At 39.5% G+C, this 23,241-nt stretch overlaps 2 protein-coding genes across 2 annotated transcripts in view; one reads left to right on the top strand and one right to left on the bottom strand.

Moving 5' to 3' along the window:
- PGM5 (phosphoglucomutase 5) overlaps positions 1-13,947 on the top strand; it is a 107,481-nt gene extending 93,534 nt beyond the window's left edge. The window contains exon 11 of the mRNA XM_073345192.1: positions 12,350-13,947. Coding sequence (XP_073201293.1) covers positions 12,350-12,439 — 90 coding nt within the window. The 3' untranslated portion in view covers positions 12,440-13,947. The remainder of the gene's footprint in view (positions 1-12,349) is intronic.
- Positions 13,948-18,120: 4,173 nt separating this feature from the next.
- TMEM252 (transmembrane protein 252) lies at positions 18,121-21,873 on the bottom strand. The gene is made up of 2 exons (XM_073345213.1): positions 21,511-21,873; positions 18,121-20,379 (listed from the first exon to the last, which is right to left on the bottom strand). The coding sequence occupies exons 1-2, from the start codon at positions 21,807-21,809 to the stop codon at positions 20,097-20,099; spliced, it is 582 nt and encodes a 193-aa protein (XP_073201314.1). The 5' UTR covers positions 21,810-21,873; the 3' UTR covers positions 18,121-20,096.
- Between the last annotated feature and the right edge of the window lie 1,368 nt (positions 21,874-23,241).

The raw sequence follows: 23,241 nt of genomic DNA, 5'->3' as shown, positions 1-23,241 counted from the left end.
TTTATTACTGCAAAATATTTGTTTTAAAATAATGAATAAACGGTTTTATCTCTCCACAGAGTTTTTTTGCTAATTTTATTTCTGAAAATACATCACTATATACTTGTGGCTATCTCAGGTTATGACATGATTTAGCCAGCCAGTGTATATGGGTTAATAAATGTGTTTTAAATGGTGGAAAGACCTATGGTAAAATACCATTTTGACTCCTTCCACACTGCCCAGCTAAACTTGGTTATAGCACAGATTGGTAACAATTGTAATTAAACTGTGTTTAAGCATAGGTATTAAACAACGTTGTTGCCCTTTGTAGGCAGAGCCTAAATCAAGTGAAAATATGTCAGTAGAGGGGACAGAGCTAAGTGTTGATTTCCACTCCGGACCCATCTGAGACGTCTGCAATGTACATATAGCAACTTTGCAGTCTATGAAACAAACACAAATGTCTGACCATATTTCCTGTCTACCACATCCTGACAAAAAGAATGATTCCACCCTACCAAAATGATTTATTCTCTAATGCTTTATAAAGTACACTAGAAAACAGTAAGGAATGTTCTGCCAGTCTTCAGTGCTGAATTAATTAAACTTTCTGACCCTCTTAATTACAAAAGGAGAAAGTGCTTCTTATAATGGAATAGCTTCTGTAACAATGAATTGTTCAATATTAAATGTTTTAAGGCAAGTAAGTGGAGAAGGGAGAGAGACATTGAGCTGGATTTAAGTTTGTATCCTTTTAAAAAAATGTTCTGAAGTGAATGTTCGATGTTTAACACTTAATATTTTTACATGAATGGAAAGTCACAAATGTTCTAAGTGAAGTTAGTGTTTGTGAAAATACCGGATTGGAGAACTGGAGATAAATGTCATCCTGACAATTCCCTGGATGTGTGCCAGCATGGGGAACAGCAACACAGGCATCAGACTACCCTGCCCTTGTGTATTATCTCTGTTCTAGAAGTTAACTCTGGAGGTGGGAGTAGGTCCTTTTCCATGCATATTCAATCCAATCCGGAGACTGCCACTAATGGTGCCAGTTATGGTGACATGGACACCTCTCCACTAAAACCTGAACTGGAACTACCATCTGATTTTATACAGGCCACTGAACTTGTCAGATTATAGCAATTTTTTTTCACTAATGATCCAGGTTGAATTTGAGAGGCAACCCTAGAGGTGAAAAAAGAAGTCATCTCTCTGGTCATCCAGTCCCCTCAGTATTCATTGATAGTCGTAATTTATGCTGTTTGGTGCTGGGCAGAAAAAGAAAAGCCTTCTGATTTTACAGGAGTTTCATCTCATTTTTGCAACAGCTGCAGTAGAATGAACTGTTGTGTACAAAGTACTTTAGTCTTGTCTTCATAAAGCTAGTTCATGTCAATATGGGTTACCATAGATAGGTGAGAGCGCCATCTAATGGTAGGAGGCATTTAACCTAGAGCTCCTTTTTGGTGACTAGGTAATGCATATGTATATGTGAATGTCCAGTAAAATAACAAAACAAAAGAACAGGTGTTCTACCTTTGTAGATTTAGGGCCAAATAGTGGCCTCACTCCTCTTTGGCGTATTGAGGACGCTGTGGAGCTATAGAATTAGAGACGCTCTGAAGCATGTTGCATGTGCAGAATCAATGCAAGTAGAATGTTTTCAACCCCACCAACCTGACATGTCTCCTGGGGGTCACGAAGCACCGTCAGTTGGGCTAGCCTGTCTGAAGCCCAGCACTCAAAGGAGCATTATTATGCCAACTTCTGTGCAGATTCATGAAGGATAGTAGAAAGAGGATCACTGTCACCTCCTCCCCCCCCCCCGGCACACACATGCTGGAGCACATAGAATTTCCACCTCAACGCTATCGATAAATACTCCCTCTTTCTTCTAATCCCATGGTGGAGTACACTTTCCAGTGTGAGTTTTCCCAAAGCCAGATGCTTCACCGACTACAGTAAGACAGTATGGACTGGGAGGGTCACTGATCCTTACCTTCAACCAGGCAATGAGCTCCATTTAAAGGGAGTAAATCATTCTACTTTCAAGTAATACCCAAATGAAAATGAAATACCCAGTAATTCTACTGGCAAGTAATACCCAATTAGCAAATGAAAGCTGCTTAATTGTACAGCAGAACATCAGTGACAATAGGTGGAAACATTCACACCACAATAAGTAGTTAATAAATAAGGAAATCCCTTTGTCAGAGAGACAATATTGTTGTGCAGCCATGGGTAGAATCTTTTGTTACTGGTGTACTTTGCTCCCACTAAGGGGAATAGGAATTATATGCGTGCATCAAGAGGAGATGTGACAGAATTTCAGTTCTGCAACTTCCTTTTGTTTAACCAATATTTCCTATCTATTTCCAGTTACAGTGGAGTGATCAACAGGAATTCAAAGGGCAAACAAGACTTTGGAGACTGTTCATTTTTGTTTTAGTTTAATTGCCTTTCTTACTTAGCCTGATTTTCATATGTATCTTTTGTATCAATGCACTCTCACTGAGGCAGCCAATCAGAATCTACCCTGTTGTTTGTGCCATACTTTTGTGCATTGCAAACCAAATCACAGTATTATTTATTGACTTTCTGCTGCTTGGCTGCCGAGGTGTTAGAGGTGGTTGAACTACTTCAGACAAAAGGGCCACATTATTCCAATATCCCTTAATCAAGCCTTTTATTTATTTTGACATTTGAAAATGCTCAACTTTTTTTAAAATACGTTTTTCATTGCCACATGCTTCTGCACACACAGATTCCAGCTGATATCAGAAACAGAAGATCCAAAACACCATGAGACGATTTGCATGCCTTAACCATGAGCAAGAAGTATTGCAATCTTGTGAGAGAGACTATAGTCAAGTTTGTTTCAGCAGAGTTTTACAGATTCATGATGTTCAGCTACTGTGAATAAGACTCTCATAAGCATCCCAACTTTTATGTTCCCATTCAAACCAAGATAATCTTCCAGTTTTTCTGAAGTTTCACCATTTTGCTTCTCTTCTCCTTTTACATTCCCATCCCAGACAATGCACTTTTCTTTTGATAAGTAGCATTCAAACTGAGATAAAATATGTTTATTATCAGTTCCAGAATCCACATATATTCTTTATAGCACATTACTAGATACATATTACCAAGATTCACCAAGATAGTGTGAAGGATTTCATTTCTATCAAAAAAGATGTGGAATAATGATTCTCTTAAGATTAAGCAGAATTACTTGTTCAGAATTCAATGTAATCTGTTATACTCCTACAGGAAACAATAATTCCTGAATCTCACTCAGGATGAAATCCACCCCACTGCAGGGGGCCTTCAGAAAACCCTCTGCACCACTTAATCATCCCATTAGATCAGAACATATAAACGATAGTCAAGATTTTCAAAAATAGAAATGTAACTTTAGGCTCCTGGTTTTGAAAATTTTGGCCACTGTTATTAGCAAACATCTGACATAGACCAGCTTAATATGGCAGCTACAAATACCAAGTGTTTCTTTCCAGAAGTAAAACATATCAATTAGGAAAATTAACAGTTGTATACCTAGACTTCTGAAAAATTGTACACCTACAGCTAGAGTGGTTGCAATTATTCCCATAGACCTCAAAAATCAATTGGTATTTTCAGGGGGAGTGGGGACTCACTAAAAAGCCTGGAAGATTTGTTAAAATGAAACACAAAACAAGCTATGTGATTCACTCTGCAAGCATGCTTATTCTTCAAACACAGTAAAGCAGATTCACAGAACTGCAAGCTTTCAAGTAAGACAAGAACACAATAACTGAGTCTACATTCCACTAACAAGTGTCAGCCTCAATACAGATATACTTCTGCCAACTTATTTGGCATGTTACAAAGCTTCAAACAGACCAAACTAAACATGGTAAATGCATACTTACGTACTTGATTGATGTAGGGGATCAGTAAAATTCATTTAAAAGTTGACAACATTCTTAATTCAACTGTTCCCTTTTCTATGATTTTTATTTCCACAGTTTTTCACTATTTTGATGCAAGAAACTGTAACACAATCTCCTTCACAAACATGGATTTCAGATAGAAATCTGGCTACGTAAAAGATTTAAGATTATGTTCCATCGGTCACATTTCAGCCTATTCTTCCCATTCTGGGCTCCACCTATAACCTTTGTATTTGGGACCAGTTATGTTGGCTAAGTAATGGAATGGTTCCATAGCCTCTCTGAATTGTCAATTATAATCCATTAGTTTTTGTCCTTGTTTGGTTCTAGTTCTTTGGTAATAGATCAATCCTGATTTTCCCTGAATCATAGATAATATTGTCCTCAGTCAATAATCTGTCAGTTCTTCTGAAATCTTTTCAACTGCTTTTTTTAAATTGAGTGCCTCTTTGTAGACACCCTTGTTATGTATAATGGGTATTATGATTTGATCAAAGACCTCTCTGTGTTCAGTGCAAACTTCAGCATCCTTACAGAGAGACCATCATCTGGAGAGTTGCACCATGTTATTGAGAATTGAGCTGGTAGGTTTTTTTTGTTTAACATTGAAACTTTACCTTTTTTCCCCCTAAACTCTAGTTGGGATCCTTTTAAAATCCACCAGCCAGGAGGCTGATATTTGCAGAAGGAATTTTTACTTCTACATTGTGCTTTAGGACCGTTAGGTGGTGTTATGTCTCAACAAGGAAAAGAGCAACTCTATGTCAGAAATGTAGTTTGATTGCACCTGACAAGCTCTCGTACTTTCCATTTCATTTTTGTCAACAGAGCAGATGACAAAGGACCATAGCTAATTGTCCTACATTTCTCTGGATTCTCAGATAGCATTTCAGCAACTTGGACACAATATGGTATTGTCATAAATATAAAGGGAAGGGTAACCACCCTTCTGTATACAGTGCTATAAAATCCCTCCTGGCCAGAGGCAAAGTCCTTTTACCTGTAAAGGGTTAAGAAGCTCAGGTAACCTGGCTGGCACCTGACCCAAAATGACCAATGAGGGGACAAGATACTTTCAAATCTGGGCGGGGGGGGGGAAGGCTTTTGTCTGTCTGTGTGATACCTTTGCCGGGAACCGATCAAGGATGCAAGCCCTCAACTCCTGTAGTTAGTAAGTAATCTAGCTCGAAAATGTGTTAGGTTTTCTTTGTTTTGGCTTGTGAAATTCGCTGTGCTGGAGGAAATGTGTATTCCTGTGTTTTGTGTCTTTTTGTAACTTAAGGTTTTGCCTAGAAGGATTCTCTGTGTTTTAAATCTGACTGCATGTGGGATTCTCTTCCATTTTAATCTTACAGAGTTGTTCTTTTTTCGTTTCTTTGTGCTTCTAATAAAGTTCTGTTTTTTAAGAATCTGATTGGGGGTTTTAGTATCCCTAAAATCCCAAGGTTGGTCTGTGCTCATCTTGTTTGTTCTCAAGCCACCCCAGGAAAGGGGGTGTAGGGCTTGGGGGAATATTAGGGGGGAGATAGGGTTCCAAGTGGCCCTCCCTAAATGTTTGTTTGAATCACTTGGTGGTGGCAGTGTTCACTTTTGTACTAATCCAAAGTACAAAGGAGAATTTGTGCCTTGGGAAGTTTTTAACCAAAGCTGATAAAAATAAGCTTAGGGGGTCTTTCATGCGGGTCCCCACATCTGTACCCTAGAGTTCAGAGTGGGGAGGGAACCCTGATAGGTATTCTGCAATTTTCTTTCCAGATGTAGAATCAGCAGCAATACGTAGAAATGCTTTTAGCTGTTGTTGGGTCATTTCTGATGTCTGAACAACCAACTTGTGGTCTTTTGATTCTTTAGTTTTTTCCCCAGTGTTTCTTCTGATTCTGTCTTTGTAGCATCTTGTAGAAGAGCTGTGAGTTTAAATCTGTCCAGAATAATATATCCATGGTGAAATGCTTCAATCGCTTCTTTAAATTTCTGATTTTATGCTACATTGAAGATGATGATGTCAGCATAAAAGAAAAATGCAACTTTCATATCCGGTTCCAGTCTTTGCCTTTCAGATGTTTTTGTGACATAATTATCAATTGATCTTGGCCACTGTTTGGAGTGTTGAAGACACTGCTCCTGAATTAAGCTGATGTTGAAGAGCTCCCAGAAAAGTTTGGACTTATAATATCAGCATAGCTATGTTTGACTATGACAATGACACCTGTGGTCTTTCACTTACAAGATTATCAGAAGTCATTAGTGTTCTGCTCTTCCACTTCAATAGCATGAAACTTTGGCAATGGTACATTTGGAAGAAAATTCTTAGCTGTGCTCAGTATTATCTAGGTGCAGCTAGCAGGAGTGAACTGTGAAGAATCTGGTGGCTCACTGCTTTGGCGTCTCGTTCTACACAGGCCCTGGCATTGTTTAAAGCAGCCTTGGGGCTGCTCTAAATTATCCAAACTGGAAATGGTCCCAAGGAGCCATTTCTTCAGCTTGGGCTAGCTAGAGCACAAGAGGGCTCTGGCTGTGCCCCTAACATGCCAGCTGTTTGCCAGTCAGGGAGATCTGTTGCCTTTCCAGCCTCTTAGCCTTTTACAGTTATAGCTTCCTTTTCAAAGGTTACAGCTTCAATGATTGTACCCTTGTAGCTAGGCAAAAGAACGGTTAATAAAAGTCTCTTTTGCTTCAGTTAATAAATAGGCCATAAAAGTGGTGTGACAGATCAACAGAGCTGTCAATGAACTTAAGGGTCATTAAAAACTTATTTTTAGTACAGTGTGCTCACTCAATTAATCTGTTATACTTTTCACCAAGGTTAAATTTATCATAACCAAATATTTGATAAACAGGAAAAATGAAACATGCCAATACACATAAAAGTCCAAGGGATAAAACAAGAATAATAAAACGTGCTGATACCTAAAAGTCCAAGGTTCTAGATAAAAGTGAGCATGCAGTCCCTGTGAGGATCTGGGCCCTGGAGACCAATTCTTTGGCTTTTATTAGCCAGCCAAGAAGCAGCCTCTGCCAAATTATTCTTTATCATTCATTAGCCATAAGCAGTGCATGCTTGCTTTCATCTAGAACCTTGAACTTTTATGTATTGGCACATTCTTTTTCTTCTGTTTTACCAAGCAATTAGTTATGCTAAATTTAACCGAGGTGAAAAGGATAACAGATCAATTGAGTGGGTGTAACGGACTCAAAATAAGGTTTGGTGACCCGTATGTTCACATGTAGCTTCAGTTTCTGACTCACCTCATATTTATTGCCTATTAATAAATCATGACAGAAGGCTAATATTTACTTGTGCTTTACCTAGCTACCTGGGTACAATCATGGAAGTTGGATAAGGTTTTAAATCTAAAGGGGAAAAAATTACAGTCCATATGCAGAATCTCTTTGATTTGTTGTCATGGTTAATAAAATGTTATTTCAAACACCAGTGTCATGCTGGTATTGTACAGGGCATGTACAGGAAACAGTGCAGCAAAAAGGTTAGGTTGCTTCAAATATCTGCTCATTTTTATTCACAGTACATTGTTATTTATTATATGTATTGAAGTTGTACCTAGGGGCCACAGTTGTGGACCTGGAGCACATTGTGTCAGGTGCTGTACAAATATAGAACAACATGGATCACAAATATAAATGTATTTTCCAGGGACATACTTGAATTAAATGCTTGGCTATGCTAACTAGCTACAGAAGAATCCAATAGCAGCATGCAACCACATTGCATTGCATGTCTGTTTTTCTTGTGAAAGAGAATTCTTTCAAATAAGAACCCTACTGGGAAAAGTTCCATAGAATTTAATAAGGGTGAAACAACACATTTCTATATATTTAATAAGATATAGCAATAATTCTAAGAAATAGTAGAATTTAATAGAGAACATGTCCTTTCTATTGGTGTTTTGAAGTAATCTATAAAGTCATATAGAAGGTGTACAGTTTAATATTGAAATGTATAGGATGGTTGAAAAAGTCCATACAAAGTTTTTCTACTTACTATTAAATAATATGGGACTTTTTAAAAGGATTAATGAGAGGTAGGGCATTTTCAGCTGTTTGCTCATGATCTTATATAACTCAGCATTTTCCATGTCATTCAAATAATTTAGCTTCCATGTCATTCCAAATAATTTAGGTCACCTTACAGTGTGCCATATTGAGAATAGTTTGAAACAAAAAAAGCATTTCCAGACCATTTTCTTTTCCAGACACATTTTAAAAATACATCTGTCTGGTGACAATGATTATAGAAGATCTCATGAATCATGGATTTCACTTGCCTATCTCTCCTTAGAAAAATCAGCACTTGTTCCAGAAGAGTGAGTTCTGCTGGCTCTTGCTGCTGTAGCTCTGGTTAGAAGTCAGCAGCTGGGTCTGTGTAACTGTCTTAACATCTGGAAAACTCTGAAGGGTCATTTGGTCTAATAGTAAGTCAAGTACCCTAAACCCCGTACAACAGCCACATGAAATATAGCTGATTACGCAATGGATCTCTACCCTACTGTGACATTCATTTAATAACTGGCTAGTTTGGATTTTTGTTGTTGTTTTTCTGTGGGCTGATAGGAGATGAAATAAAAAGGTTAGTGCAGATGGCAGTGTGTGTATACACAACTTATCCTGTGTCATAAAGTTGTTCTACCATGTTCACTTGGGTACATTTTAAGATGAGAAAACCCTATAAATACAAAGCCTGGCACAATGTTTTGAAGGGGTTTTTTTTTCCTGCTAAATGTAGCGTAACATCACAAGAAAAAAACTCTTAACAAACACAAAAGCAGGTGTTTGAACTTATGTAAAAGAAGTTATAAGTATTATCTGGTGTTCTTAAAAATGCTTTGAATCCCAAGGTGGGAGTATTCTCTCATAAGAATATAAGAACGGCCACACTGGGTCAGACCAGTGGTCCATCTAGTCCAGTCCTGTCTTCCTAGTGTGGCCAATGTCATAGGGAAAGAACAGAACAGGGCAATTTCTGAGTGATCCATCCCCTATCGTCCAGTCCCAACATCTGGCAGTCAGAGGCTTAGGGACATCTAGAGCAGCGATTCTCAAACTGTGGGTCAGAACCCAAAGTGGGTCACAACCCCATTTTAATGGGGTCGCCAGGGTTGGCTTAAACTTGTTGGGACCCGGGGCTGAAGCTCGAACCCCACCACCTGGGGCCAAAGCCTGAGGGTTTCAGCCTTGGGCAGCAGTGGAGCTCAGGTTACCGGCCCCCTGCCTGGGGCTGAATCCCTTGGGCGGTGGGGCTCAGGTTTTCGTCCTCCCTCCTGGGCCATGTAGTAATTTTTATTGTCAAAAGGGGGTTGCGGTGCAATGAAGTGTGAGAACCCCTGATCTAGAGCTTGGGGTTGTGTCCCTGACTATCTTGGCTAATGGCCATTGATGGACCTATCCTCCATGAACTAGTCTTTCTTTTTTGAACCCAGTTATAGTATTAGCCTTCACAATTTCTCCTGTCAACGAATTCCACTGGTGTGTGTTGTGTGAAGAAGTACTTCCTTTTGCTTATTTTAAACCTGCTCCCTATTAATTTCATTTGGTGACCTCTGGCTCTTGTATTATGAGAAGGAGTAAATACTCTTCCTGATTCACTTTCTCCATGCCAGTCATGATTTTATAGACCTCTATCATATCCCCCATTAGTTGTCTCTTCTCCAAACTGAACAGTCCCAGTCTTTTTAATCTCACCTCATATGAAAGCTATTCCATATCTCTAATCATTTTTGTTGGCCTTCTTGCTTCCTCTTCCAATTCTAATATATCTTTTTTGGGATGGGGCGACCAGAACTGCATGCAGTTGTCAAGGTGTGGGTGTGCCATGTATTTAAATAATGGCATTATATTTACTGTGTTGTTATCAATCACTTTCCTAATGGTTCCTAACATTCTGTTAGCTTTTTAGACTGTTGCTGAACACTGAGCAGATATTTTCAGAGAACTATCCACAATGACTCCAAGATCTTTCTCAAGTGGTAACAGCTAAATTTAGACCCCATAATTTTGCATGTATAGTTGGGATTATGTTTTTTAATGTGCATTACTTTGCACTTATTAACATTGAATTCCATCTGCCATTTTGTTGCCTACTCATCCAATGTTGCAAGATCCCTTTGGGCTTTCATGGCTTTAACTTTTCCAGAACTTTTCTGGAGATATAAATCAAAGTATTTGTTTTGTCAGAGATGAAATTACTTTGCCAGCATGGTCACCTGAGGTTTACGTTAGATTAGAGAGGGAATTTTAGAGCTGTGCTAAACGTTCATTCCTAAACCAGGCAAAACTCATGTAGGTTTGGATGGCCTTACAAACGACACTCAGACCAGATTGGTCAAAAGGTTTACTAAGATTCATGCACTTTTCAAGCTAACCTGGGCTAATTATGATTTTTCATCAGAATAGCACACAATTTGTTTTTGAAGGGGAGGGACATTGCCCACATTTGACATAAACCAAGTGAAATTTTGCCGCAAAGATGAGATTTTCCCACAAAGCTTAAAATATCAGCCCATCTGGACTGAGTTCAAAGAAAATATTTGCACAAAGCCAAACCTCTGAATCTGCTCAGCTTTTAACAAGCCCTTGGGTGCAGTTTAGAATGCTGTGAAGCCTTGATCCTTTGCAAATGGATTACAGTTTTCGGGGAAAACATAACTGAGAATGTGGAGATGGAGAAAGGCAGTTGGATGGGAGTTCTGCAAGACAGGGCAGAATAAAAATGCAGTGAGCCAGGCAGCCTCTACAATGGATGACACATCTCTCAAGGCTCCAGTACAAATTATCCACAAGCAAAGGGCACCAGGCATTGTCACTTGTCAGATACATGCATGTTTGAGATATCTATTGGTATGTCTAGTTTGTGAGAGGTGTGATGTTTTCCCTGGCAATCACGGATTTAGAGATATATTCTCCAGTGGTTCTTAACTGAGCCAAACTCTCACTGAAGTTAATAGAAGCTTTGTTCGATTTACAGACTGTACAACTTTGTTGTTGCATACTGTTTTATGGATAACAATGCATTTCAAACAATGCAGTTTTTATTAAGTAGTTTGTTTGTGGTGTATCCAGGCACACTTTTAATGTCATTTTGAGTTCAACTTTTAATAATAAAGCTTTACACTTTTTAAAAGTAGAAATAAAATTTGAAAAACACTTTAAATGTGGTAATCTTGACTAACCTAAGGCTTTCAGCCAAAGCAGAGAGTGGGTTGTTTTGTTTGTTTGCTTTCTTATTTAAATTTGTCATTTTATTGCTCATGAAGGTGGTAAAACTGGGTAGGGTCCTGTGATCTGTTTTTATCTTCCAGTCCTCTCTGGAGTGAAAAATTCTCTCTTTTTTTATCTGGGAGAGGGATGCCCTAGGAAAGCCACTTCCAGGGACTGGGTCACAGAGAGAGCCCGGAGCCAATAAGAGGGCATAGATGCTTCTGTGCCCCCCTGAAGGTATCCAAGATCCAGGTGGTCTGTGAGCACCTGTGTTTCTTCCATGGTGGGACAATGCCCCTCTGCCCAAGTACATTTGTGGTGATTCTTCTCTATTGCAGGTATAGCTGTTTAGAGGAATGAGCTGTCCCTACTTACAGAGCATAGGAGCTGGCTCATTTTGTTTTTTCATTTTGTAGCATTTTCAAGAAATGTTAACTTTCATGCTCTTCATATTAATGTATTGTATAAAATGTATGAACTCTTTACCCTGTGTGGTGTTGTCTAATCATTGTGCAATTAGAAGTGGATCCACAGATAGGAAAGGAATAGTAATATCCCACTGATCACTGGCCAGGTTTCTGAATAAATGAATATGGCCATAAACTCTGTTGAAATCAGTGGCAGCATAAACAGAGATGTTATTTCATCACTCTTACCTGATAAGGTTTTCATTTTATTCGTTTTGTTTAGGCATCTAGACAAAAAAACACTCCCACTTAGACACAAACTGTAAGGTTGTTAAAGTTGTAAATAGAGATCTATAAACTGAAACTGCAAGGGAAATACCTCTTTGACCTATGCAGTACAAGTGCAAGTAATAATGTTTTAGTCATATAAATATTTTTATGACTCCTACTAAGATACCTGCCTCAGTATCTCTGTCATTGAGTTCTTCAGTTTAACAATGTAGTGTATGAAAATACCGTTTGGTTATAGTTTCAACTCAGCTTCATAAATAATTCCAGGTTTGAGACTTCCACATGGTTTTATATCGCATATTTCACACAGAGCTCTCCATTACTCTTGGTGTGTGGTGAGGTTATCATTACAACATCTGGGGTTTGCACGTTCTGCTTAGCTTAGCTACTTTAGACCCAGTATAACGTTTCATATTATTAGTTAACACTGTGTTGAACAAGGGAAAAATCAATAACAGATTTTTAAAAAGTGTTCATTGACTTTTCTTCTTAACGTGGCTCACTGTATTCCTTTTCTTCTAGGCTGTGCTGAGTCCTCTCATAGCCATTGCACTGAAAATATCTCAGATCCATGAGAGGACAGGGCGGAAGGGACCCACTGTCATCACCTGAATCTACAAAGGATCATTAACCCAGGGCCAAAAGAGAGAGGGCAAGGAAGAGAGATGACCTTGCTAAACCACGTTAGCTGTTTGTGCCTTGTATGGCTTTAAAAGTTTTTTGGGGGTGGGGGTGGGAAGAAAAATTCAGTTTAATATTGATCAAATTCAGTTGCATTAATTGCCAGAGACAACAGTGTACTGACTTCTGTTTTAGAGCAACAATATCTTTTTGTCCAAAAAAATAAATAAAAATAACCAAAGAAAAAGCCCTTAACCTTTGAACGTTGCAAAATGCCAGTATGACAGGAAGGGCTGACCTTTGTATTTTCTTTCCCCTTCGAGTGTTATGATAAAGTAAGAAGAATTTTGGACTTGGGAAGAAGGGGGAAATGGTCTACAATGCAAACATGTTTTTTGGTGAATACAGTTTATGGTTCTTGTCAGCTTCTTGTTGGTTTAGGAAGAAATCATCAGCGTGTCTGAGGTACGGGGCAGCATACTAGTCTTTGCGAAGGGTGCATTTGCATACTCAGTTTGTTCCTTTCTCATCTGCACCCTTAGCCAGCTTGCAGATCCACACCAGCAGCAGAACTGTGCACACATTTGAAAATGAATGAAATGAAAGACTCACAATGAAAGATGCCAGTGCTTCCTTTTTTTTTGGTTTAGAAGTGTAACAGTGTGACTCATGTCTCTCTCTAGGTTTCCCTGAAATTGACTCTTCCTTTTTTTTAAAGGAGGGTAATTATTTTTATTGAAGCCAAAATATGATTAATGTTTTAGTCACGGGGGCATCAGTTGCCTTTTGCAATATCCCTCGTGTTCATAAGCATGTCCTGCTGGTGCTTACTGGGCTTGGAGGGTACTGTTGCAAGTTCAGCATATTTTCCATAAATGTGTTATCATAGAAAGATTTTAAAGATTACATACCTATGTTCATACTTATCAGGAATGGATGTAATACGGAAAAGGGAATGAATTAAATGAAATACTTGGCTGATTCACTAGTTGAGCTCAGAGTCTATTAGATTCTTTAAAGTAGAGTTCATAGGATAAAGAGCTGGGGAGAAGGGACTTGACATGAATGAGAGAAGCATATGTACACTTGTGGTTTTTTTGCTTGTGAAATGCTGCTGCAGCTCTAGTTATGGTTCATTGCTTTGTACTGAACAAGAACACAAACACTTTGTGCATGTGACTTGTTTGAATGTTTTGCTTCCTTGGGAACAGCGTGTGGTCACTTGTCATATCATTTGTTGAGTTGGCTTTGTGCAATTTGAGACTTTGCAGCATGTACAATTCATATTGCAACCCATCAAGATTTCAGTGCAATTTAGATAATATTGCAGTGCAGGAAGTTGCTTTGTATTCTTTTGACACTTCTGTCAAAAATTGCTATGACATTTATTATCTAATAAAGTGGATTGCTATATTTCTGTCTTAATACCTAATTGTTGACAAAACACACTGTGCTTTCATCCATTCAAATAAAGCTGCCTTTAATAGAATTACATTATCTACTTAATTCATTCTAAATAAATAAGACACTGATGTTTTCACACAATATTTTACTACAGTATTATTTAATATTTGAATAAATCAAGAGATTCCATGGCTTGAATTCATTTTATAAAGGATTGTGGAAGGCATCAGAAGGTCCCTGCATCTTCACCACAATTCGGGTGTCCAAATTTAAATGTACTCTTCTTTAAAGAGGGCATGTTTATCTAGACCTAACCTACAGTGCTTCATATAGGGCAAACTCCTCCACTGTTGGTTTAGATCATTCAGACTTGTGCAGATTTGGCCTAGACTGTGAGAAATTTCCCTTCAAAATGCTGAACCACTCAGCTCGTCATATGTTGGCAAATCCTACTGAAAATGGGCCAACCAAGAATTTGAAAAGTTCTTATTGTTATAAGACCTCAGATGATTAAATAATCTTTGACCTGATCACCTGGCAGAGGTGAGTTTGAAAACCAATTTAGGTTTCCCATTGTCTTAGCCTCTGGAGACTGGGATTGCTGAAAACATGATGTACTGTACCCACCCACTATAAAAGAGACGGGAAAGCCTTGCTAAACTGCCACTGACCATATCCAGTAAATACTCCACCAGACTTCTCTGTTCTAGGAAAGGCATGATAGCATTAGCCGCAGTAGGTGGCAGTCAGGATTCAGAAAAAAATGAAGCAGAATTGGAAAGTTCTCAAAAGGAAAATACTGGGTCTAATTTTGCATTATGTTATATTAGTAATGGAGTTGCACTGATGTAAAACTGGGGTAATGCACTTGAGAATAAGATGATCTCTGTGTATGATTTTTAATAGTTATCTTGCAAAACTGTTGTAAAACTGTTACCATCCTCAACACAAAACCTACTCCCTAGTCCTTTGTAATACTGATTGATGATAATGATAAAACTGATTATTAATACGATTGATATTCTCCACCCAAAAAATTACTTGTCATGTACAAGATGATGAGTAAAACTTTGTAAGGCTGACTCACGATGTGTATATCTCTGTATCTGATTTGTTCAAGGAAGGACTGTGACCACAGTCTCATTAATCATGCACTTAATGTACAGAGATGTTTTACTTGAAAATAGTTGAGAGCTTAATGGTTAGAAGCTAATGTCTGGGGAAATGGCAACATGTCCACCACCTCTTACAAGGATAGTGTTACTCTTTGCAGGGCTGCTAGAGTGAGGGGCTTGACGAGAAAAAGTCCTGTCCCCCCCTCTACTCCTACTGTTGGGTTAAGTGGTTGGGCTGGTCCATGGGTTGCAGCCTCTACACTGTCAAGGCAGTTTTGAAATAACTGTACTAGTATCTAATTGGACATTCTTTCTGTTTTCCGAACAGTTGGGTTTGTCATACAAACAGCATGTAGTCTAAGAGCACACTCCCAGCCTGCAAGGGTGAAAAGGCCGGGGGGAGGGAGGGGGAAGCTATTTTGGAAGAGAAACTCCTAGAGAATAAGGGGGAGTGGGCAGCAAGGTACCAAGGGGTCTTTGCAGAGGGGTGACCAGGACAGAGGGATGGGGTCCCAGAAACAAAGAGATGGAGGCCAGAGGAAAGGGAATGGGGGAGACTTGGGGAAGAAATGAGTTTGTGGACCCAGCTGGAAAGAGAGAGGGAAAGGTTCAAGGAAGGGAAGATAAATGAGGAAGGGACAAAAAGAAGTGGAAACTAAAAGAGGTAGCAAGTAGACCATGCAAAAGTAGTGTGGAAGATGGAAGAAGAAAGACAGAAAGAAGTAAAAACATGGAAGGGTAGAGAGAACAAGAACTATTAACTTGTGTGCAATAGCAGGGAGAAGACCAACTAGCAAAAACTTGTCATTCTGTTCAATTATATCAAACTATGTATAATTATATTATTAAAGTGCCATCCATTTGTTGACATAACACATTAGTAACCTCCCTTCACTTATTGAAGATAAATAACAGACTTAAACCTTTTTTTTTTTTTAAATCATGAACCGGTGGCTTATGGTATAAAATATTTAACAATGTATGTAAGGCACAAAACCTGGCAAAGATGTTTCATTTTAAAGAATACTCAGTACTAACATGGTAGTGGCGGACCAGCCCTGCATGGAGCAGTCCTAGGCTTGAGGGTGCAGAGGTGAGGAATACCCCACCGATTCCCCCAACTTTTATTCTTCAGCCATACCTGAGGAGCTGGCCCCATATGTCCAATGCACTGCACTGAAATGTAAAAAAATTTCCCTTTCAGCATGAATAAATTACCGTCAAAGAAAAATGCTTGGCCTCACGCCTAGGAACTACGCATCTCAGCACTGAGGATAGTGATAGGATGGGAATAGCATTATTGCATTATTGTTCAGGAGGCTAGGGCAGAAAAGTCCTATTCCTTGAACCCTTGTTTTGAATTCTTCATATCTTTACAAATAAAGAAAATCCCTTTTAATCCAAAACTTCTCATGGCTGGTCATGCCAAAGGTAAATTTGTTTTGGAAAGTTTGAGTAAAATTAATTCAGCCATTTAAAACCTTTCTGCTTTTAAAAGGATTGTTGACATTTATTCACTCATGCAGTCACCCACATCATTTCCATTCAGCTTCTAACTAAGCAGTGAAAGTATATACATGAAAGACAGATTGAGTCGAGCAAAATAGTCCCTCTTAACCTGAACTTGTCTTACATCCCGGTTAGCCCTCCTTCCCTCCACACCTTAACCCCTGTTGCTGTTTGAAGACGCAGTGAGCAGTCCATTTATCCTTGAAAGGGTCTGGAGCCCTTAAGAGCCTACAATAGAATCACAGGACTGGAAGGGACCTGAGAAGTCATCTAGTGCAGTCCCCTGCACTTATGGCAGGACTAAGTATTATCTAGACCATCTCTGACAGGTGTTTGTCTAACTGCTCTTAAAAACCCCCAGTGATGGAGATTCCACAACCTCCCTAGGCAATTTATTCCAGTGCTTAACCACCCTGACATTTCCTAATGTCCAGCCTAAACCTCCCTTGCTGCACTTTAAGCCCATTGTTTCTTATCCTATCCTCAGAGGTTAAGAAGAACAATTTTTCTCCCTCCTCCTTGTAACAACCTTTTATGTACTTGAAAATTATCTTGTCCCCTCTGTCTTTTCTCCAGACTAAACAAACCCATTTTTTTCAGTCTTCCCTCATAGATCATGTTTTCTAGACCTTTAATCATCGTTGTTGCATTTCTCTAGTCCAGTCCCCTGCACGCAATACTTGCAATGTATTGAGGTTGGTGTGGCCACAGAAAGGCTAGTAAAATTCTTAAGCCCTTTTTGGATTTCCCCTGAAATGTTAGGGAAGAATTCAAAATCTTAGTTCTTGCCCAGAACTGCCCAAGAAACAGGGCCACAAAGCAGATGCAAGGAAGGTGTCCTCTGCCTCATTACCAGTCTGCTCTGTGGGTCAGTCAGAACTGGTGGCCAGCTGGCACGTCCTCCCTACCCCATGGGACGGTGGACCCCAAGTTTGGCACTCTCAAAGAAGCCACTGTTTATCTGAAGCCTTGTTTACATGGAGTTTCATCTGCCTATCAAACACTAGATCAGTGGTTTTCAACCTGTAATCTGCAGACCCTGGGGGGTCCAGAGACTATATCTAAGATTTCCAAAGGGGTCCGCACCTCCTTCTGAAATTTTTTTATGGGTTTGCAAATGAAAAAATAAAGTTGAAAAGCACTGTACTAGATAAAGGGGTTAGTGTTGTATTCAGATAAAGGAGAATTTAGAAGTCAGGCCTGTGTTAGCAGGGCACTTTGAACCAGGAATATATCCATAAATATGTACCTTCCAGCATTCTAACCAGCCACTTTATGTTCCAGTGTGTGGGGGGGGGGAAGGGGGGGATAGGGGCGGGGAATCTGTACCTAAAAATGGTGCAATTCTTCATGAGCTACAGCAGAAGTGAGTCAATAATTGAATTAAAGTGTGCCATTCTGAAAAGTCACACTGAAAATGGCATTCTGGGCTTCCATGTTTGTTTTTCACTGATTTCCAAATAAAATGTGCTCAATTCAAAAGTAAAAAAAAAAAAAGAGGGGGGGGATATCAAATCCTGACCTGTTGAAGTCAATAGCAATACTGCTGTTGACTTCAACAGAACCAGGATTTTACTCCGGTAGTTTTTCTAACTGTCAGCCCTGCATGCTCAACCTAGGGCTGAGCATCAAGCTTGAATCTTGCCTCACATTTAATGAATGTCTTCCCTCAGCAACACATATACAACCCCATAGTTGTCAGCGTCCTGCAGCATGAACATGACTAAAATGCAGTAAAAACATACCTTTGTCACTAAAGCCAGCTGTTCCGACTCTGAATACATTCAGGAAGCAGGTCTCTTGAGTAAAAAGGTATCATTTACCACGGTCACTTCTCAGAGGAAACCCTCTCTTTAACTGCTTTTGAAATAACATGTAAAGGTTCCCATTTCTCCTGGTTTTTATTCTCCCCCACTTTAGAATGTGCAGCTTTTTAATCATTTAAAAAATCTTTTTACATAGATCCTGTTTGTCTTTCTCCATCTTTCCAATTATAGTATTTATCCTGTCATTGTTTTCTTTTGAATGTGTTTAGTCTCTTTCTCTCCATTGTTTTTCCTTTTTTTCTGTCCTTTAACTCTACCTCTTTTAATGTGTCATTTCCTGTATAATTATTTCCATTTTTAACCTTATGTTCTCCTCTCCCCTTTTTCTGGGTACACCATCTACCCCTCCCTACTCCTTCGACTCCCCAAGGAAAACATGTCTCACCTCCCATTTCTTTGTCATTCTTCTCAATCACATCCTCTATTTCCCTTCTTCTCCCATCAAGGGAAAGGCTATATTTCAAATCAGAAAATAATCCTTGAGGAGGAAGAATTGATTTATTTTGCAGTTGATTTTCTCCATGTTTTCAGTTTCTACAATGATTTGTAGCCAGCCCACTCTTGCCTCTTCTGATACATGAGCGTAAAGAAAGATTGATAAAGCATCTTATCCTGTTCATGTTCTCTTCATAAAGGGCAGAACTCTAGTTGAACTCAGTGATGCAGGATCAGGCCCAAATAGAGCCTTACTTCTTTGGCACTGAGTTTGTGAACAGTGCAATGGAAGCAGCTAACCTTATAGCTATGAAGACAATGCCTAAAGAAATGGCTCATAGAAGGCTTTTTTCTGCAAACAATCTGTATTATTCTTTCAGGAGCTGTGCTATGAAACTGGCGTCTTCTCATTAGTGTGCAGCAATGACTGAGCTCAGCTTGGGTGTTGTATATCCTTCTGGAAGTATGGAAACCTCATTTCTAGTTCAGACTTGGTTTGAAAAAATTTATTGAAATAAACAGATGAATTCAATGCAATATTAAAGTATCGGCTATTAACACAAAGTAAAGCAGTTATCTCCAAATACTCATGGTAGAAAAATACCCAACTATTAGCTTATGAATTAATAATCTTCCAGATCAGCAAATATGAATGGAAAAACAAATGGGAACTTGCACCAAAAGATGAGATGCGAGAAAGAGATTTAAATTAATAAATAGAGGAACATTAAGTAGCAGCACTAACATTTTCCTTCCAGTGTAAAAAATAATGGCTTCTATACACTGGTAGCCAGCGTATCAAGGTACAGTACAGTCATTTATATCTCAAGAGCATTTTCACTCAACATCTTGATGGGCTGACGTGAGCACAAAATGAAATACTGGCTATGAAAAGGAAATTAGCCAGTTGGATATTTGGTATGAAAAAATCTTTCATAAACAGATCATCTAGAGACATTGGACAGAGTACAATGAATGTATTTGGTACTGGCTTTTTTGTGTGAGCATAGTGAAATATTGAAACGTGAAAACAAGCTGCTCTGATGTTGGCTTGAGCCAACAATTATGAGCTATACTTAATATCATTAGCAAACTCTTTAAAGGCCAGAGAATGCTGTTCTTGTTTTAAAATACTGGGAACCTCCTTAAATAACCTCTCTAATGCCACATGAATGGATTGTGGTCAATGCTGTCCCCAGGCAACTGTTGCACCCTGTAGTATAATACAGTAGTATTATATAGCACTGGCCCATGTCTTTTCCAGCACCACTTTACACATTCAGTGTCTTATCCACTGACTTTGTCTCGGAATAACTGGCGTGCTTTGGTCCTTCTAAAGTCCCTTCACAGTTCGTATTATTAGCAACTGACTCCTGGCCCGGGTGCATGACAAGCGCCTGAGACTCCTCCTGTACTCGAGTCATGCTCAGCTGTTGGCTGCTGCTGCACAGACATTTCGTACGATGGCGGTTGTTCCTCCTGAAGGCTAGTTTCATCTATGAATTCCATGCTGCTTTCAGTGTACAGCGGCGGAGGGATGTTGTAGAGCTCTTCCTCTCTTGCTGAAAGGGAGAGTGGTATTGGGAAAGTCAGCTTTCCCGGATCAATGCTATCTTCATAGCACGGAGGGTAGAAATCAGGCCTGAAAAATAATCACACCGAAAAGATTCACTAGTTAGAAGAGATTTATATAAGCTGGGCCTGGTTAGATATGTGTGCTTTTGTCACCTTGTCACAGTTTATCTGAGATTTAAAATATAAACTGAAGAAATGAAATCTGGCTAAGAAGGACTAGATCAGCTGAACACATATGAAACAGATTTGCTGATCAGCATCCTGTGACTTTCTCTAAAGTGTGCCATTTAAAATAATTTTAAATATCAGCCTCAGCCTCAGAAGTGAATTTAATTGACAAGGTTTCCTGACTGTCATGCAAATATCACCCACCAAGTGTCTATAGTGCAGCAGCTTCCGTAAAGGGCACTCGGATTGGAAAAGGGAGTATATTTCCTGCCAACCTGATTGCATGGCGATTATTTTCCGCTCTCCACAGATTTTTAAGTGCTATCCATATTATCTTGGTTATCAAACCAGGGTTTGTGATGCGATGTATTTATAGAGCTGTTACAGCACATATTGTCAGTGTTTATGGTGGTGTTACCACAACAGACAGCAAGAGTCATTTGTATCCAAAGACTCTGTTACAAACTTTGCCAGGCCTAGGGCCAACCAGTTTAAGAAACTGCCTATCGGAAAGCATCAGACTTCACTCAGAAATAGCAGGGATATTTACACAGAAACCTCAAGCATAGACCATATAGGAAATTGTGAATCATTCCATTGCTTTGGCCTCCCTGGAAAACCGTGCTGAGGAGCAATACCAAAACACGGGCACAGGCGCGATCGTTGTCTATTACGGTGATACAACTGGGCCTTCTGCGCTCCTGAGATAGCTCCACTGAAGCCGGAGGAGTTGTGCCTGCTCTCCCCAGGAATTTGTCCCCGTATGTGTAATCACGAAGAATAGTTTTTCAGGGATACAATCAATGTACAGGGTAGATCACCTAAACTGCTGCTGTTACTGTCCTAACTGCAATCCACTGCATATGAAATATTCAGGCTCCTGTTCTATGCCCATACAAATAGAATAAAAAGTCTTATACTGGCTACAGGTTACTCTTCTTTGATATAATGCTATGTCATTTATTTCTCTTGAGGATACATTTACCAAATGCAACACCTAGTTTGCCCACGCATACATTGCAGTACATACCTGTCTATGGTGTTGATGTGCATTTCTCTATGGCTGGGATTTCTCTGGAAAATATAGAACAGGTTGGTTTTTTTTCTGACTTCATGGCACATGCTCCAGAAAATCCCAGTCGCAAGGAGTAAGAACCCCAAAGGTAGCAGAGAATAAGCAACGAGCAGATTATTCCCACATCTGCACAAAAGGGAGCCTGTGGAAATGCAAAAGGCTCCCATGCAAATAATAGAGAAGCCAGTTAAGAGCACAAAGAAACGAAAGAGACAGAAAAACTTTTTTGGCATCTTCATGGTTAAACACAGCATCTAGTTCCTTCTCTCTCACGCTCACACTTTCTCTCTCCGCTGTGCTTCCTACTTGCATTCGTCAAGGTTTTATGCTCTTCAGGATCAACTGGCCTTTGGACAATTAAGAGAAGCAGGCAGTTATACAATACTCATTAACTCATCGAAGTTGCCATAATATCTTTAGGGATTAATTTATAATTATAAGGCTGCTTTAAGCGGGGGGGGGGGGGATTCTTCCTGTGTCATTTCTTTGCCAGTGTAAGCTTTGAAAACCATTGATGCATACTGTGCTTCTCAATGAGTTAAACATTAGGGTTTAGGTTTGAATAGAAACCACCAACCTTGCCAGCTTTGGGGCAATGCTTTCTAGCACTGACAGTTTCTTTAAAAAAACCCAACCTCCATTGTTCCTAATTCTCTGTTAAAAGCTTGAAGAAAAAATGTGTGTCTACTGATTATGAATTCTTTCTTTCACTCTTCCCAACTGAATGTTAAATGACTGTGGCATTTCTTATAGCTCACTTTCTAGTTTCCACCCCAGGACCATCGAAGATCAATAAAAATTACACACATTCAACAAAACAGTCTAAGGGTGGTGTAAGTTTGGTTCTTCTCCTCTTCCCCAAATTCAGCTCCATGTTGATTATTTTTTCTTTGCTCTGTCTTCTTTCTCCTAGCATCAGCTATTGACTTAGGAGCCTATTTTTAAAGGTAATTAGGTGCGTAAAGATATAGATAGGCACCTTCTGGGATTTTCAAAAGCTCCTAGGCCCCTAACACCCACTGAAATCATTTGTTTAATAATGCCACTTTGTCTTTCAGTGGGGAGGAGAATTAACCATACCGTGCCAAGAAATGTAGTCAACTCTTTCCCGCCTAGCGTCTTTAATCAAAACTGGATGTCATTCTAAAAGATAGGCTTTAGTTCAGCCACGGTTGGGCTCAGTGCAGGAACTAATGGGTATAATTCTATGGCCTGTCACACTAGGGATCACACATAAGGGATCCTTTCTGGCCTTAAGTCTATGAGAGTGATTCTTTCTTCCACTATAGCCCCTGTACGCCGCTGCCATGGTATATAGGGGTCATAAAAGCCTCACAAGTCCTGGCACAGGGGCCATGCCCAGTGGGGAGAAAGGGGCATATTGGATAGGGGAGGGGCTATAGCACATGCCACTGTGGCCATTCTGCACCTCTCCAGAGTATGGAGCTGCCCACGGCTGCCCAAGTAGGGTGACAAATTACAGTATCTCCTGTGGCTTCCTAAATTACTCTGGGTTGTTTTGATGTCTGACCAGCTCAGGGCCCCAAAGGCACAAAGGTCATCTTTGCTTCAACCCTTCCCCAAGGCGCAGCACACAATCTCACCCTATGACTCTATTCATGTATTGTTTGGTGGTTTAATTATGATTGTTTATTAGCATTGTATTTTACCTGTGTGGGCACGACC

The sequence above is a fragment of the Lepidochelys kempii genome, chromosome 5 (genome assembly GCF_965140265.1).
Source record: "Lepidochelys kempii isolate rLepKem1 chromosome 5, rLepKem1.hap2, whole genome shotgun sequence".
Classification (NCBI taxonomy): domain Eukaryota; kingdom Metazoa; phylum Chordata; order Testudines; family Cheloniidae; genus Lepidochelys; species Lepidochelys kempii.
The sequence above is the reverse complement of the archived record's forward strand: the minus strand, read 5'-3'. Positions and strand labels throughout refer to the sequence as shown.